This window comes from Salmo salar, chromosome ssa19, assembly GCF_905237065.1.
Source record: "Salmo salar chromosome ssa19, Ssal_v3.1, whole genome shotgun sequence".
NCBI classification, from domain to species: Eukaryota; Metazoa; Chordata; class Actinopteri; order Salmoniformes; family Salmonidae; genus Salmo; species Salmo salar.
This window is the reverse complement of record NC_059460.1, coordinates 60,865,206-60,880,010: the sequence shown is the minus strand read 5'-3', so window position 1 is coordinate 60,880,010 and position 14,805 is coordinate 60,865,206. Positions and strand designations below refer to the sequence as shown.

Here is a 14,805-nt window from a genome sequence, read left to right as displayed (position 1 = left end):
CCCTCAACTATCATTCGGAGGACGAAGATATCTAGTTTTTGGGAAAGTTTCTTATTTTAAATTAGGGATGCACGATATATCGGTGACCATATCGGAATCTGACAATATTAGCTAAAAATGCCAACATCGGTATCGGCCCGGTGTCTAGTTTAATGGCGAAGTGCAAAACCGATGTCAAAGCTGATGTGCATACCTATATAACGTAGGTACATGACGTAATGACGCCACGTAAAATTTTGTGCTACACGTGCAACTCAGCATTCCTAACCTAGCCCACCATGTCTGCTGTGTGGATCGAGCAGTCAACAAGTCGAGCAGTCATTTGAAAGAGTAAGAACATTTCAACTGAAAGGCGAAATCCATTAACGCCAAGATAATGGAATTCATTGCCCTTGACAATCAACCGTTCTCTATCGTGGGTGATGTTGGCTTTCGCAGACTGGTCGAGCACCGGTACACACTACTAAGTGCGCTATTTTTCAGATGTTCCCCTACTGGAGTTACACAGTGCAATAGTGTCACTGTTATTAGCTTCACGACTGACATTTGGACCAGTGATATCAGCCCCATGAGTATGCTGAGTCTAACAAGCACAGTGGGTCGTCGAAGATTTCGTACTGAGGAAAGTCGCATTGCATGCTCATGAATATGCTGGTTGTCATACCGCTGCTGCCATTTCAATGGCAACTTGGAAACATGAACACACTAGCTAGCTTCATTCGAACAACTGACTCGAGAAATAAGCTTATCAGTCAGTTAAGAGCAAATTGTTATTTACAATGACGACCTACCCCGGCCAAATCCGGACGACGCTGGGCCAATTGTGCGCCGCCCTATGGGACTCCCAATCACGGCTGGATGTGATACAGCCTGGAATCGAAACAGGGACTGTGGTAACGCCTCTTGCACTGAGATGCAGTGCCTTAGATCGCTGTGTCTATGTGTGTGTGTTAACTATTTAACTGTAGTAGAATGCTTAAAAGGCCGCTAACATTTTAAATATCGGTTATCGGTATCAGGTTTTTTGGCAAGGAAAATATTGGATATCTGTATCGGCCAAAAATGTAATATCGGTGCATCACTATTTTAAATACATTTGACATTTTCTCCAGAATTTAGTACATTTTCACCCCAAATTCTCTTGGGTCATTTTATATACATATTTTATTGAAAAACCTAACTTATTTGAATAAAACACAAAATATGTTGCTGTAGTTTGTCCTTAAATCATACAAATTGTATACTAGTTCAAGTTTACATTAATCTATAATATTTATTATGTACAAACACAGTGTCTGTGGATATTACTGTAACACTTTTTCAAGTTCCTGTAAAAACTCCAATCAGCTTTTAAATAAAGTTGTATTCACCCATGATGCATTATCTAGAGGAGTAGTCCTTAGATGAGCACAAGTTAAGTTAATTTATTTGCTTATATGCCTTCAGAATTAGGTTTTTATTCTCAAACACCCCATTTACCCCATTTTATAATAATTGTATAACAAAACTTGAAAGTGTTATGTTTAACTCAGGCCTTTTCATTAGGGGAGCAATGTAAAAGAAAATATAGAAATATTGATTTGTTTATACATTTTTGAGATTTCCAACTCTGTTATGGTAATGAGAATCTTGTGAAAATGTTGGTAAAATAATTATGAAATAGATACAGATCCCGTTGTACAAAACGAATTCATCAGTGATTGAATCATCTCTAACCAATCGGAGTATCAAATATTGATAATGTCGTCATGTAGTCCGGCTCTGGCCCAACCCATCGGCTTCTGGGACCAATCAGAATGGTCAGAATGTGTTTGCATTCTACAGGAGTCAGGGAGGAAAGCAAATCCAGACTCATCATGGAGAAGAAACGCTAGTGGGCATGGCGTTTAGCCAGAAGGAATTGGATGGGTTGTCAGGCTAGCAGTCCTCCTGAGGGTAGGTAAAGTCCCACCCCGCTTTACTACCCATCCATCTGCCTGCTGTGCTGAACCTGTGCCCACCATCCACCTGAGGGGATATGGAAGTCGTGTTCTGTATCCCACCAACATGCACTTTAAACAATCTGTAGTTTTATCTGTTACTACTGTAGGGGTCGGGGCAAAGCAGTCAAGCCGGTCAAACTACAGCTATACCTATTACCCTTTGCCTATTTGAGACGCGACCTCATAGGGTGTGGTTAAAATAGGTGTTTCCAGAAGACTCAAACACAGAAGGCTCTCTGTATGTGTACACAGTGGGAAGATAATGTGGACTTCTGGGGCCTGGGCTCTGCTATTACATACGGAGGTCCTGCTTAGCAATAACAGCTATGGTACTGATGGGTCTCATTATTCCTCCTTCACCAAACTTTACAGTTGGCACTATGCATCCAGGCAGGTAGCGTTCTCCTGTCATCCACCAAATCCAGATTCGTCGGACTGCCAGATGGTGAAGAGTGATTCATCACTCCAGAGAACACATTTCCACTGCTCCAGAATCCAATGGTGGCGAGCTTTAGACTACTCCAGCCGAATTTGGAACTTAGTAGTGAGTGTTACAACCGAGGACAGCCGATTTTTACTCGCTACGTGCTTCAGCACTCGACGGTCCCGTTCTGTGAGCTAGTGTGGCCTATCACTTCGCGGCTGAGCCGTTGTTGCTCCTAGACGTTTCCACTTCACAATAACAGCACTGACAGTTGACCAGGGCAGCTCTAGCAGTGCAGAAATTTGACGAACTGACTTGTTGGAAAAGTGGCATCCTATGACGGTGCTACGTTGAAAGTCACTGAGCTCTTCAATAAGGCCATTCCACTGTCAATGTTTGTCTATGGAGATTGCATGGCTTTGTACTCGATTTTATACACCTGTCAGCAACGAGCGTGTCTGATATAGCCACATCCACTCATTTGTAGGGATGTCCACATACTTTTGTATATATAGTGTATGTGTGTAGGCTATACAGTATTGTTGTGAATGTCATGTTAATAGGCACAATATCAATCATCACATTATCAAATCTGCCAGTAAAGGTCTCTCTGACCTTTAAATGGAAAGATAGCGAATCATCTTCGGATGAAACCGTCTTCAGACAGTGTTATCGGGGTTAGCGTTCTTTTTGTTTGAAATAACTTGGTCAATACTAAGCAATAACTCGTACTAAAATCAAACATATTGACAGACTGCACATATTAAAACATTTTATATGGCCTAACACAGAGATGGTATTTTCTTGAGGGCAAGCCTAGTTATTCCACATGTGTTCCACTAGCAAGAAAATCACTCTGACCTTTTAAAGGAAACTCATTTACAGAGATGTTCAGTATATCAGAGGTGAATAAGGGAGATAAAGGAACCCTTTTTAATCAACTAGCCAACATGTAGACTGTAGACCCAGCTTAGGACCAATGAACTATAGTTTCTCTGCAGAGTAGGCTAAATCACAGCCCAGCATTGGCCAATTTGTCATTTCACCCATATTGATCTTTCCCTGCCAATTGTCACATCTCAACAGAGCCTTAAATACGTGTTTTTCTTTCTTCAGCTTGAGATATTACAGTTTGTTGGAGATTTACAGAGAGCTGTGTGGTTGGGGTGGGGGGATGCTTTGCCCGGCTCTCTCTTCACTCCAGAGCAGTCATGGAGAGGTCATGGTTATCAGTTGAAAGGAAGAATTACACAGGGACTGGGACAGATTGGCTGTCTTCTGACTTTTAATCACCGCCAAAGACATTTATTTCACTCAACCCCTCACTCTCTCTGATGGGTGGTTTAAGCCTGAATCTGAAAGTGTCGATCAAAAGAGAGACTGCGTATGAGGGAAAGTTGTAGAAAAGCATTCTTTCGTGAGTCTTCCAAAACAAGCTGGCAAGGGACAGAGTCAGAGTCATGAAAGTTAGACAAAAACCCTACCGTTGTTAGGCTAAATCTTCAGGCTTATGTCATCAGTTTAGTCACACAACTACCATCCTGATTGATATGATTCACTGGCACACAATTTAGAACTGTTGACCAGAAGGACCATACCATACCTCCCAGTATTAGGCTAGTGACTGTTTAAGCATTTTCCCCAATACTTGATAGCTAATGGTACATGAGAAAACATGAAAATGTTCCTAAATATAGCATGAGTGTACCAAGTTTCATGATTTTATGCGAAAGTGCACAAGTGCACAACAGTTTTGGGCTTTTATCCGCTGGACTACCAGTTCCCACTGAGTTAAAGATGGGCAGTGTAACTGTCTGACACGAGATCCGTCTGAAGGGGCACTCGCCATGGGGCACCGGTCGTGGTGAGTAGCCCTGACAAATGTAGGATTTAGGCCCTTACACAGGACAGGTGGTGCCCCCATCTGTGCCCAAGTCCACCCCCCCCCCGTCACCTCATTCCACAGCGACATCATGCCCTCTAGAGCTTTGACTGGGAAACGCAAAGCATCATGGGATAACTTGAGTGTATGCAGAGCAGACGCCCTCTCAGCCATCACCATCAGGGAGCACGGTGAACATACGCATTTCGTAGACTCAATGACTTAATGTGTAACATACTATGTTAGAAAGGTAAACAATGAGGCATTCTAAGATCAACAAAACATATATAAATACGTCTAAGTTATGAAGAGCTTTCCTTGGCATCGTCATAAGTCAGAATGGTCAGATTTGATACCAAAAAAGCAAAACCTAGCCTATCTACTGGTTAATAATACGAGAGAAACATGGTGACATTTTCAAAAACATTATTTTTTGGATTGTGGAGCTCCTGGGCTGAGTCCATCATCAGTGCTGCCATGAGTCAAATGATATTGAAGACTCCAGCTAGAGCTGCTCCACACAAATCCCGTTCCACGTGATTATTCTCAATTTCACAGCTGATGGTTTTTCCACATTGAGCTCAATCCAGCCTGAAAGAACACGCTTCTAAGACAGGAGGAGAAGCCAAGCTGTAGAATGAAGGATATGCAGGGTCATGTAGGAGAGCAGAACGAGTGCTGGGTCTATCTCTCTCCTTTCAAGCATAGAAAGACACAGGAGAGAGATGACCCAGCTGCCTTCACATCTAAAGCCCAGTAGAGACACACACGTAGTACACTGGGGTAATGGAGGTTCGAACACCACTTTCAATCTGGCAACCGAATGGCAGGTGAAAATGATGGTGTCACCCGAGGGAGTGGGTGGGTGGCAGGGGAAGGACCTGATGAGAGACAGCTTGGTGAGAATGATAGCCTGGTTCTGCTGCTGGAAACTCTTCCACAAATAGCAAGGAAGGACACACACCACTGCTGGAACGGTTTGATACGATTTAGATTTTAAAGCCCTGCTGGGGTATGGAGGGTGTATCAGACCAAGGTCATTTGTAGGGGACAAGGGAAGATGAAGATAATGAAGATTATATTTTATCTTATTTGATGAGTGGAGACGCTGCACTTGGCTTGAGTTGCAGTTTTGTGTGCCATGGCAACACTCTCAGTAATGAGGTTAGTAGAGGTAATTTGTACATGTATACTACCGGTCAAAAGTTTTAGAACACCTACTCACTCAAAGGTTTTTCTTTATTTTTACTATTTTCTACATTGTAGAATAATAGTGATGACTTCAAAACTATGAAATAACACATATGGAATCATGTAGTAACCAAAAAAGTGTATTTTATATTTGAGATTCCTCAAATAGCCACCCTTTGCCTTGATGACAGCTTTGCACACTCTTGGCATTCTCTCAACCAGCTTCACCTGGAATTTCCAACAGTGTTGAAGGAGTTCCCACATATGCTGAACACTTGTTGGCTGCTTTTCCTTCACTCTGCGGTCCAACTCTTCCCAAACCATCTCAATTTGGTTTATATCAGGGAATTGAAGAGGCCAGGTCATCTGATGCAGCACTCCATCACTCTCCTTCTTGGTCAAATAGCCCTTACACAGCCTTGAGGTGTGTAGGGTCATTGTTATGTTGAAGAAAAAAATGACAGTCCCACTAAGCTCAAACCAGATGGGATGGCGTTTCGCTGCAGAATGCTGTGGTAGGCATACTGGTTAAGTGTGCCTTGAATTCTAAATAAATCACAGACAGTGACACTAGGAAAGCACCAACCACACCATAACACCTCCTCCTCCATGCTTTATGGTGGGAAATACACATGCGGAGATCATCCGTTCACCCACACCGCGTCTCACAAAGACACGGTGGTTGGAACTAAAAATCTCTAATTTGGACTCCAGACCAAAGGACAGATTTCCACCGGTCTAATGTCCATTGCTTGTGTTCTTGGCCCAAGCAAGTCTCTTCTTTTTATTGGTGTCCTTCAGAAGTGGTTTCTTTGCAGCAATTCGACCATGAAGGGCTGATTCATGCAGTCTCCTCTGAACAATTGATGTTGAGATGTGTGTTACTTGAACTCTGTGAAGCATTTATTTGGGCTGCAATTTCTGAGGCTGGTAACTCTAATGAAGTTATCCTCTGCAGCAGAAGTAAGTCTGGGTCTTCCTTTCCTTTGGCGGTCCTCATGAGAGCCAGTTTCATCATACCACTTCATGGTTTTTGTGACTGCACTGCAAGTTCTTGAAATTTTCCATATTGACTGACCTTCATATCTTAACCTGTTAGGGCTAGGGGGCAGTATTGACACGGCTGGATAAAAAAAACATACCCGATTTAATCTGGTTACCACTCCTACCCAGTAACTAGAATATGCATATACTTATTACATATGGATAGAAAACACCCTACATTTTCTAAAACTGTTTGAATGGTGTCTGTGAGTATAACAGAACTCATTTGGCAGGCAAAACCCTGACACATTTTCTGACAGGAAGTGGATACCTGATGTGTTGTATTACCTTTAAACCTATCCCATTGAAAAACACAGGGGCTGAGGAATATTTTGGCAATTCCTATTGCTTCCACTAGATGTCACCAGCCTTTACAAAGTGTTTTGAGTCTTCTGGAGGGAGATCTGACCGAACAAGAGCCATGGAACGATGATGGCCCATTAGACACCTGGCGCGCGAGTTCATGTTGGGTACCCTCGTTCCAATACGTTATAAAAGAGAATGCATTCGTCCACCTTGAATATTATTCATGTTCTGGTTAAAAAAGGCCCTAATGATTTATGCTATACAACGTTTGACATGTTTGAACGAACGTAAATATATTTTTTCCCCTCATTCATGACGAGAAGTCCGGCTGGCTTAGATCATGTGCTAACAAGACGGAGATTTTTGGACATAAATTATGAGCTTTTTTGAACAAAACTACATTCGTTATGGACCTGTGATACCTGGAAGTGACATCTGATGAAGAGAATCAAAGGTAATGGATTATTTACATAGTATTTTCGATTTTAGATCTCCCCAACATGACGTCTAGTCTGTATCGCAACGCGTATTTTTCTGGGCGCAGTGCTCAGATTATTGCAAAGTGTGATTTCCCAGTAAGGTTATTTTTAAATCTGGCAAGTTGATTGCGTTCAAGAGATGTAAATCTATAATTCTTTAAATGACAATATAATATTTTACCAATGTTTTCTAATTTTAATTATTTAATTAGTGGTGCTGACTTGACTGCCGGTTATTGGAGGGAAACGATTTCCTCAACATCAATGCCATAGTAAAACGCTGTTTTTGGATATAAATATGAACTTGATAGAACTAAAAATGCATGCATTGTCTAACATAATGTCCTAGGAGTGTCATCTGATGGAGATTGTAAAAGGTTAGTGCATCATTTTAGCTGGTTTTATGGTTTTGGTGACCCTGTCTTTGAATTGACAAAACATTACACACAACTCTTGTAAATGTACTGTCCTAACATACTCTAAATTTATGCTTTCGCCGTAAAACCTTTTTGAAATCGTAAAACGTGGTTAGATTAAGGAGATGTTTATCTTTCAAAGGGTGTAAAATAGTTGTATGTTTGAAAAATTTGAATTTTGACATTTATTTGGATTCAAATTTGCCGCTCTTGAAATGCACCTGCTGTTGATGGAGTGCACCACGGGTGGCACGCTAGCGTCCCACCTAGCCCATAGAGGTTAAAGTAATGATGGACTGTCGTTTCTCTTCGCTTATTTGCACTGTTCTTGCCATAATATGGACATGGTCTTTTACCAAATAGGGCTTTATTCTGTATACCACCCCTACCTTGTCACAACACAACTGATTGGCTAAAACGCATTAAGAAGGAAAGAAATTCCACAAATTAACTTTTAAGAAGGCACACATGTTAATTGAAATGCATTCCAGGTTACTACCTCATGAAGCTGGTTGAGAGAATGACAAGAGTGTGCAAAGCTGTCATCAAGGCAAAGGGTGGCTACATTGAAAAATATAAAATATATTTAGATTTATTTAACAATTTTTTGGTTACTACATGATTCCATATATGTTATTTCATAGTTTTGATGTCTTCACTATTATTCTGGCCATTTGATTAATTGTTCAGCAGTTTTATGGCTTGGGGGTAGAAGCTGTTAAGGAGCCTTTTGGACCTAGACTTGGCGCTCCGGGTACCGCTTACCAGGCGGAAGCAGCGAGAACACTCTATGACTTGGGTGACTGGAGTCTTTGACAATTGTTTTGGGCATTCCTCAGACACCACCTGGTATATGGGGGGCGGCAGGTAGCCTAGTGGTTAGAGCGTTGGACTGGTAACCGAAAGGTTGCAAGATTGAATCCCCGAGCTGACAAGGTAAAAATCTGTCGTTCTGCCCCTAAACAAGGCAGGTGTTCCTAGGCCGTCATTGAAAATAAGAATTTGTTCTTAACTGACTTGCCTAGTTAAATAAAGGTTAAAATATATTTTTTAAATATATAGATCCTGGATGGCAGGAAGTTTGGCCCCAGTGATGTACTGGGCCTTACGCACTACCCTCTGTAGCGCCTTACGGCCGGAAGCCGAGCAGTTGCCATACCAGGCGGTGATGCAACCGGCCAGGATGCTCTCGATGTTGCAGCTGTAGAACTTTTTGAGGATCTGGGGACCCATGCAAAATCTTTTCAGTCTCCTGAGGGGGGAAATGCGTTGTCGTTCCCTCTCCACGACTGTGTTGCTGTGTTTGGATCATGATAGTTTGTTGGTGATGTGGGCACCAAGGAACTTGAAACTCTCGACCCGCTCCACTTCAGCCCCGTCGATGTAAATGGGGGCACGTTCGGCCCTCCTTTTCCTGTAGTCCACGATCAGCTCCTTTGTCTTGCTCACGTTGAGGGAGAGGTTGTTGTCCTGGCACCACACTGCCAGATCTCTGACCTCCTCCCTATAGGCTGTCTCATCGTTGTCTGTGATCAGGCCTACCACTGTTGTGTCGTCAGCAAACTTAATAATGGTGTTGGAGTCGTGCTTGGCCACGCAGTCGTGGGTGAACAGGGAGTACAGGAGGGGACTAATTACGCACCCCTGAGGGGCCCCCGTGTTGAGGATCAGTGAGGTAGATGTGTTGTTACCTGCCCTTACCACCTGGGGGCGGCCCGTCAGGAAGTCCAGGATCCAATTGCAGTGGGAGGTGTTTAGTCCCAGGGTCCTTAGCTTAGTGATGCGCTTTGTGGGCACTATGGTGTTGAACGCTGAACTGTAGTCGATAAACATCATTCTCACGTACGTGTTCCTTTTGTCCAGGCAGTAAAGGGCAGTGTGGAGCACGATTGAGTCATCTGTGGATCTGTTGGGGTGGTATGCGAATTGGAGTGGGTCTCGGGTTTCCGGGATGATGGTGTAGATGTGAGCCATGACCAGCCTTTCAAAGCATTTCATGGCTACCGACATGAGTGCTACAGGGCGGTAGTCATTTAGGCAGGTCACCTTTGCTTTCTTGGGCACAGGGACTATGGTGGTCTGCTTGAAACATAAAGGGAAAGGGGGATACCTAGTCAGTTGTACAACTGAATGCCTTCAACTGAAATGTGTCTTCCGCATTTAACCCAACCCCTCTGAATCAGAAAGGTATTACAGACTCGGTCAGGGAGAGGTTGAAAATGTCAGTGAAGACACTTGCCAGTTGGTCCGCGCATGCTCTGAGTACATGTCCTGGTAATCCGTCTGGCCCCACGGCCTTGTGAGTATTGACCTGTTCAAAGATCTTGCTCACATCGGCTACAGAGAGCGTGATCACACAGTCATCCGGAACAGCTGGTACTCTCATGCATGCTTCAGTGTTGCTTGCCTCGAAGCAAGCATAAAAGGCATTTAGCCCGTCTGGTAGGCTCGTGTCACTGGGCAGCTCGCGGCTGGGTTTCCCTTTGTAGTCCGTAATAGTTTGCAAGCACTGCCATATCTGACAAGCGTCAGAGCCGGTGTAATAGGATTCAATCTCTGTATTGACGCTTTGCCTGTTTGATGGTTCATCTAAGGCAGGGCTGCCCAACCCTCTTCCTGGAGATCTACCGTCCTGTGGGTTTTCAGTCCAACCCTAATTTAACATACCTGATTCTACAAATTAGCTGCTCAAAAAGACCTTAACTAGCTGAATCAGATACGCTAAATTAGGGTTGAACTGAAAACCTACAGGACAGTAGATCTCCAGGAAGAGGGTTGGGCAGTTAGCAGGATTTCTTATAAGCGTCCAGATTAGTGTCCCACTCCTGAACAATGGTTTGCATCTCCTAAAATATCAATGTTGATAAAATACTGGAATGTGACTGCTAGTGACGGCATTCAATGACACTAAAGGGCCAGGTCCCGTAATTAGACTTTCATGCAACAACTCCTTAGTCAGAAGGGTGTAAAATAAGTGAGGACAAGTGAATGGATGGGAGCTGAGATGATGCCTAGCCCTAATCTTACCATCTGACTTTTGAGTTCCACAGTCAACCCTATCCTTTACTTTCCTTGCTCTTAAGAAGTGGATAAGAAATAAAAGGTTCTAATAAATAAACCACAGATAGAAAGAGGAAACCAGGTAGTCCCTGTTTCAGTTTCAGGGATTATCTATAAGAATCTTTTTTTTTTAAATGTCTTTATTCACTATGTCACAGCTGTATATCTTTCTAATCATTCTTCCGTTAGCCTATATTTTATTTCCTTAAAAAAATAATAGGTAGACTACACACTTGCACTGAAGCAAATACTAAGTACATGGAAATAAAGGAAGAGGGGGGATTTTCCCGATGTGATAGTGGCTCGTTGGGCAGTCTCAAACCTTTCTCTCTTAAGTCTTAATTTTTTCCCTGAGATGTTCTTTCTTGCCCATTACCTGAGGTATCAGGGAGAGGGGGAATCTAATGGAGTTTGTAATGGCCCTATCTCTGCTCTCCTCTCTGCAAAGGAAAAGCAAGAGGAATGGCCTGATAGGCCTCATGTGAGCTTTTTGTCAAATGGAAGCTCAATTAAATATTCAGCAGTGTTTCTGTAGCACTGTAGACTGTGTGTCTTCTCCACTAGCAGCCTCTGTGAAAACAGCTGAAAAGGTTATGTGAGGTGGTCTGTTGGCACCTCATATGGATTTATATGCAAATCCTTGACACCATTTGATTCTTGTAAAAATGTCAATTCTGAAAACGCTAACCTGTACCTATGTTTTTCCTGTACAACTGTGGTCCTTCCGTGGGGGGTGGAAATTCAAACTTTTAATAAAATCTTTTATTGAATACAACCACAGAATTTTACCTAATGTGTGTTACTATGTAATCTACGTAAACTGAGATTCAATTGGCACATTCGCGCTGAGTTGAGCAGCACAAATGAGGGAAAAGTCGGTGGTTGTATTCAATCTTTTTTTAAATTAAAAGTCCATTTCAGCACCTTGCGGAAGGACCACAGTTGTACACAACAAACATACAGTTGAAGTCAGAAGTTTACATACACTTAGGTTGGAGTCATTAAAACTAGTTTTTCAACCACTCCACAAATTTCTTGTAAACAAACTATAGTTTTGGCAAGTCGGTTAGGACATCTACTTTGTGCATGACACAAGTCATTTTTCCAACAATTGTTTATTTTACTTATAATTCACTGTATCACAATTCCAATGGGTCAGAAAAGTACATACACTAAGTTGACTGTGCCTTTAAACAGCTTGTAAAATTCCATAAAATGATGTCATGGCTTTAGAAGTTTCTGATAGGCTAATTGACATCATTTGAGTCAATAGGAGGTGTACCTGTGGATGAATTTCAAGGCCTACCTTCAAAATCAGTGCCACTTTGCTTGACATCATAGGAAAATCAAAAGAAATCAGCCAAGACCTCAGAAAAAAAATGGTAGACCTCCACAAGTCTGGTTCATCCTTGGGAGCAATTTCCAAACACCTGAAGGTACCACGTTCATCTGTACAAACACCATGGGACCACGCAGCCATCATACCGCTCAGGATGGAGACGTGTTCTGTCTCCTAGAGATGAACGTACTTTGGTGCGAAAAGTGCAAATCAATCCCAAAACAACAACATAGGACATTGTGAAGATGCTGGAGGAAACAGGTACAAAAAATACATTGAAGCAACATCTCAAGACATCAGTCAGGAAGTTAAAGCTTGGTCGCAAATGGGTCAATTTGTGGGCAGAACTGAAAAAGCTTGTGCGAGCAAGGAGGCCTACAAATCTGACTCAGTTACACCAGCTCTGTCAGGTGGAATGGGCCAAAATTCACCCAACTTACTGTGGGAAGCTTGTGGGAGGCTACCCAAAACGTTTGACCCAAGTTAAATAATTTGAAGGCAATGCTACCAAATACTAATTGAGTGTATGTAAACTTCTGACCCACTGGAAATGTGATAAAATAAATAAAAGCTGAAATAAATCATTCTTTCTACTATTATTCTGACATTTCACATTCTTAAAATGAAGTGGTGATCCTAACTGACCTAAGACAGGGAATTTTTACTAGAATTAAATGTCAGGAATTGTGAAAAACTGAGTTTAAATGTATTTGGCTAAGGTGTATGTAAACTTCCGACTTCAACTGTAGGTACAGGGAAGCATTTTCAGAATTTACATTACAAGAATCGGCTGATGGTGACTTGTGGCTCAGTTGTTAGAGCATGGCGCTTGCAACGCTAAGGTTGTGGAATCAATTCCCACTGAGGGCCAATACAAAAATGTATCCACTCACTACTGTAAGTCGCTCTTGAGCATCTGCTAAATGACTAAAATGTAAATGTAATGTTGTTACTAGAAAATATCAGTTATCAAAACTCGACTCTGCCTTGAGAATAGAGTTGAGCATTCCTCAGCTAACCTATAACCTGCTCTGTGGTGTGAAAATACTTTCAAGTACTACTTAAGTAGTTTGTTAGGGTATCTGTACTTTACTATTTATATTTTGTGCAAATTTTACTTTTACTTCATTACATTCCTAAAGAAAATAATGTACTTTTTACTCCATACATTTTCCCTTGACACCCAAAAGTACTCGTTACATTTTGAATGCTTAGCAGAGCAGGAACATTTTCCAATTCATGCACTTATCAAGAGAACATCCCTGGTCATCCATCCCTACTGCATCTGACCTGGCGGACTCACTAAGCACAAATGTATTTTTTTGTAAATTATGTAAAGTCAATTAGAAAATTGTGCAGTCTGGTTTGTTTAATATAAGGAATTTTAAATTTAAACTTGTACTTTTACTTTTGATACTTAAGCATATTTTAGCAATTACACTGACTTTTTAAATGTAAGTATATTTAAAACCAAATACCTTTAGACTTTTACTCAAGTAGTATTTTACTGGGTGACTTTCACTTGAGTCATGTTCTACTAAGGTATCTTTACTTTTACCCAAGTATGACAGGTACTTTGTCCACCACTGAACCTGCCTGTGTAACTACCATGTTAAAACAGAGGCATTATAGACACATAGGCTTTGTGTTATCACCAAAATAGTTGCACCATAACGTTACTTGAAGTTGACAGAATTAATAACGCACCAACCACGACTCACTATTGTATCCGTTCTGACTATTCAGTTTAACAAAACAAAAAATCCAGAGAGAAGGGTAAACTAGTTTTACACGATATCATAACCCTCATGAATGTAAAAGTCGATTTAGATTCATTTCGGCGGCTAATCTACCACAGGTAGGCTAGTCTACTCGTCGATGTACTAACGGACGCGCTCTATCTTCATGCACAAAAACAATAGGCAATACGTTAGCAAAAGTATGTCACTTCTTAGTATTTAATATATTGCTCGCCTACCTGGTCTGGACTGTTTCAAAATAGCTCCGTGTTCGTTTGTACCGAACATTGCTCTACCGGTTGCGGATTGAAGTGTGCCGCTGTGTCTCACGAGAGCGCCAAGATAACCACGCTAATGGGCGCGCGCTGCGGCACGGGTTAGCCTGGTCTCATAGACGAAACATAACAAGGTTGAACCCGTGAACGCAAGATACAATTCCATCTATTCAACTATAAGGGGGGGGACTATTCATTTTGCTCAGAGCCCATGTAGGTCACACATGGTATGTGTATGTTGTTGATCATTTTTAAATGTATATTACAACTTTGTTAGCCTACTCTTAAAATTCGTAACATGTATTTGTGGACAGCTTATATAGGACAGGTGCTCTATATCTATTTGGAGGCTCATTATTTCAAGATCTACAAGATCTAGAAATAGCAATGTTAAGATTTCAATACTCAACTTCAAAACACATTATGACATTAAATAAACAGTCTCCATCTCAGTTCGGTCAAAGGAAAAACTCTGTTTATCTGTGGTCATTTTCATCCCACACAAAAGTAAGGCGGCCAATTGAAGGAAAAATGTGTTGTTAAATAATTACAGGCATAGCTAACAATGTCTGTCAATGTTTACTTCTATTATTAACCCCTCGCCAATAACAGTAACTTTGTGAAGATATATCTGCTGGCGGGTCAAGGGAAAATGTTGACCATGTTGT

The 14,805-nt window shown here is 41.7% G+C and overlaps 1 protein-coding gene across 1 annotated transcript in view; it reads right to left on the bottom strand.

Annotated features, from left to right (window-relative positions):
- Positions 1 to 14,198, bottom strand: part of LOC106579138 (zinc finger protein 385C) — a 149,295-nt gene extending 135,097 nt beyond the window's left edge. The window contains exon 1 of the mRNA XM_045702571.1: positions 14,102 to 14,198. Coding sequence (XP_045558527.1) covers positions 14,102 to 14,150 — 49 coding nt within the window. The 5' untranslated portion in view covers positions 14,151 to 14,198. The remainder of the gene's footprint in view (positions 1 to 14,101) is intronic.
- Positions 14,199 to 14,805: the final 607 nt, after the last annotated feature.